At 50.1% G+C, this 1350-nt stretch overlaps 1 protein-coding gene across 1 annotated transcript in view; it reads right to left on the bottom strand.

Annotated features, from left to right (window-relative positions):
- The window catches only part of Catsper1 (cation channel sperm associated 1), a 10318-nt gene extending 9253 nt beyond the window's left edge, over window positions 1-1065 (bottom strand). Inside the window, exons 1-2 of the mRNA XM_023710594.1 lie at window positions 903-1065; window positions 8-805 (exon numbers count right to left, since the gene is read on the bottom strand). Coding sequence (XP_023566362.1) covers window positions 8-805; window positions 903-1065 — 961 coding nt within the window. The remainder of the gene's footprint in view (window positions 1-7; window positions 806-902) is intronic.
- Window positions 1066-1350: the final 285 nt, after the last annotated feature.

The raw sequence follows: 1350 nt of genomic DNA, 5'->3' as shown, positions 1-1350 counted from the left end.
GTGTGACTCAGCATGGTATGGTTCACCGTGGTGGTGATCTCTGTGGTGGTGGTGGTCACTGTGGTGTGACTCAGCATGGTATGGTTCACCATGGTAGTAATCTCTAGGGTAGTGATGGTCACTGTGGTGTGACTCAGCATGGTATGGTTCACCATGGTGGTGATCTCTGTGGTGGTGGTGGTCACTATGGTGTGGCTCAGCATGGTGTTGCTCCCCATGGTGGTAATCTCTATGGTGGTGGTGCTCACCATGGTGGTCTTCACTGGGTTGATAACCTCCATAATTTTCTCTGTGAAAGTGAGGTGTGCCATGGTGGTAGGACTCCTCAGAGGGATGGCTGTGAAAATTATCTTTGTGATGAGGGTACTTTTTGTGGTGGTGGTATTCATGAGGATGGAGCCTGTCATACTGGTGGGGTTCAAGATGCTGGGACCCCGTGGGGTGATAGTATGGGCCATGCTCACCATGGTGGTGCGACACACCAGGTAAATTGTGCCCACTAGAGTAGGAAATCTCACTGTGTTGGTAGGACACACCAGAGGGTTGGTGGTGTGGATGCCCACTAGTATAATGATGCCTGCCTTGGTGATGTGGCCCATCATGGTGGTCTGACTCAGCATGGTAGTGGGGCCCACCTTGTTGAGGTCCAGTGTGGTGGTGGTATGCCTCTGTATGGTGATGGGACCCACCCTGATGAATCCTACTACCATGGTGGTGTTCATCATTAGGGTAGTCTTCATAATAATGGTGGGGGTGGTTGGTAGTATGGGAGGGATCCCAACCAAGGGATGTGAGATGGTGGGCCCTGTCATGAGGATGGGCCTTGCCATGGTAGAAATGAGAATGTGGGAGAACACTGTCTTGAAATCCTTGATGGGCTTCTCTGTGATGGTGGGACTCACCATGATGATGACCTTCTGTGAAGTGATGGGATTCATGAGGACGGTGGTATCTGTCATGGTCTGGCCTGTGGTGTTGGAATGATGAGTGGGAGTGAGAGGGTATATCCAAGTTGTTGGTGTCATGCTCATCTCGAACCTTTTCAGGCATCAAGGGTTCACCCATAGCTATGCTAGGAACCCTGGAATGAAGAGAGTTTAAGAACTGGAAGTCACTGGCTCCTTTCTAGGTTTCCTTTCTGTCCTAATCTGGCTTGATGCCGAATGTATGAGTCCTCTCTCGGAATTCTCCTCTCTGTGATGTCACCAGCAAGTTGTGGATGTAGTCATCCCATTTTACAGATGGGGGAGGTGACTCAGAGTTCAAGTGAGTTGCTCCATGAAAAATGCTTGGGGGGCTGGTGAGATGGCTCAGTGGTCTAAAGCATCTACTTAGAACAAGCTTAGCAAA

Source organism: Octodon degus, unplaced genomic scaffold (assembly GCF_000260255.1).
Source record: "Octodon degus isolate 3935 unplaced genomic scaffold, OctDeg1.0 scaffold00018, whole genome shotgun sequence".
In the NCBI taxonomy this organism is placed as follows: Eukaryota; Metazoa; Chordata; class Mammalia; order Rodentia; family Octodontidae; genus Octodon; species Octodon degus.
This window is presented reverse-complemented; position numbering and strand designations above follow the sequence as displayed.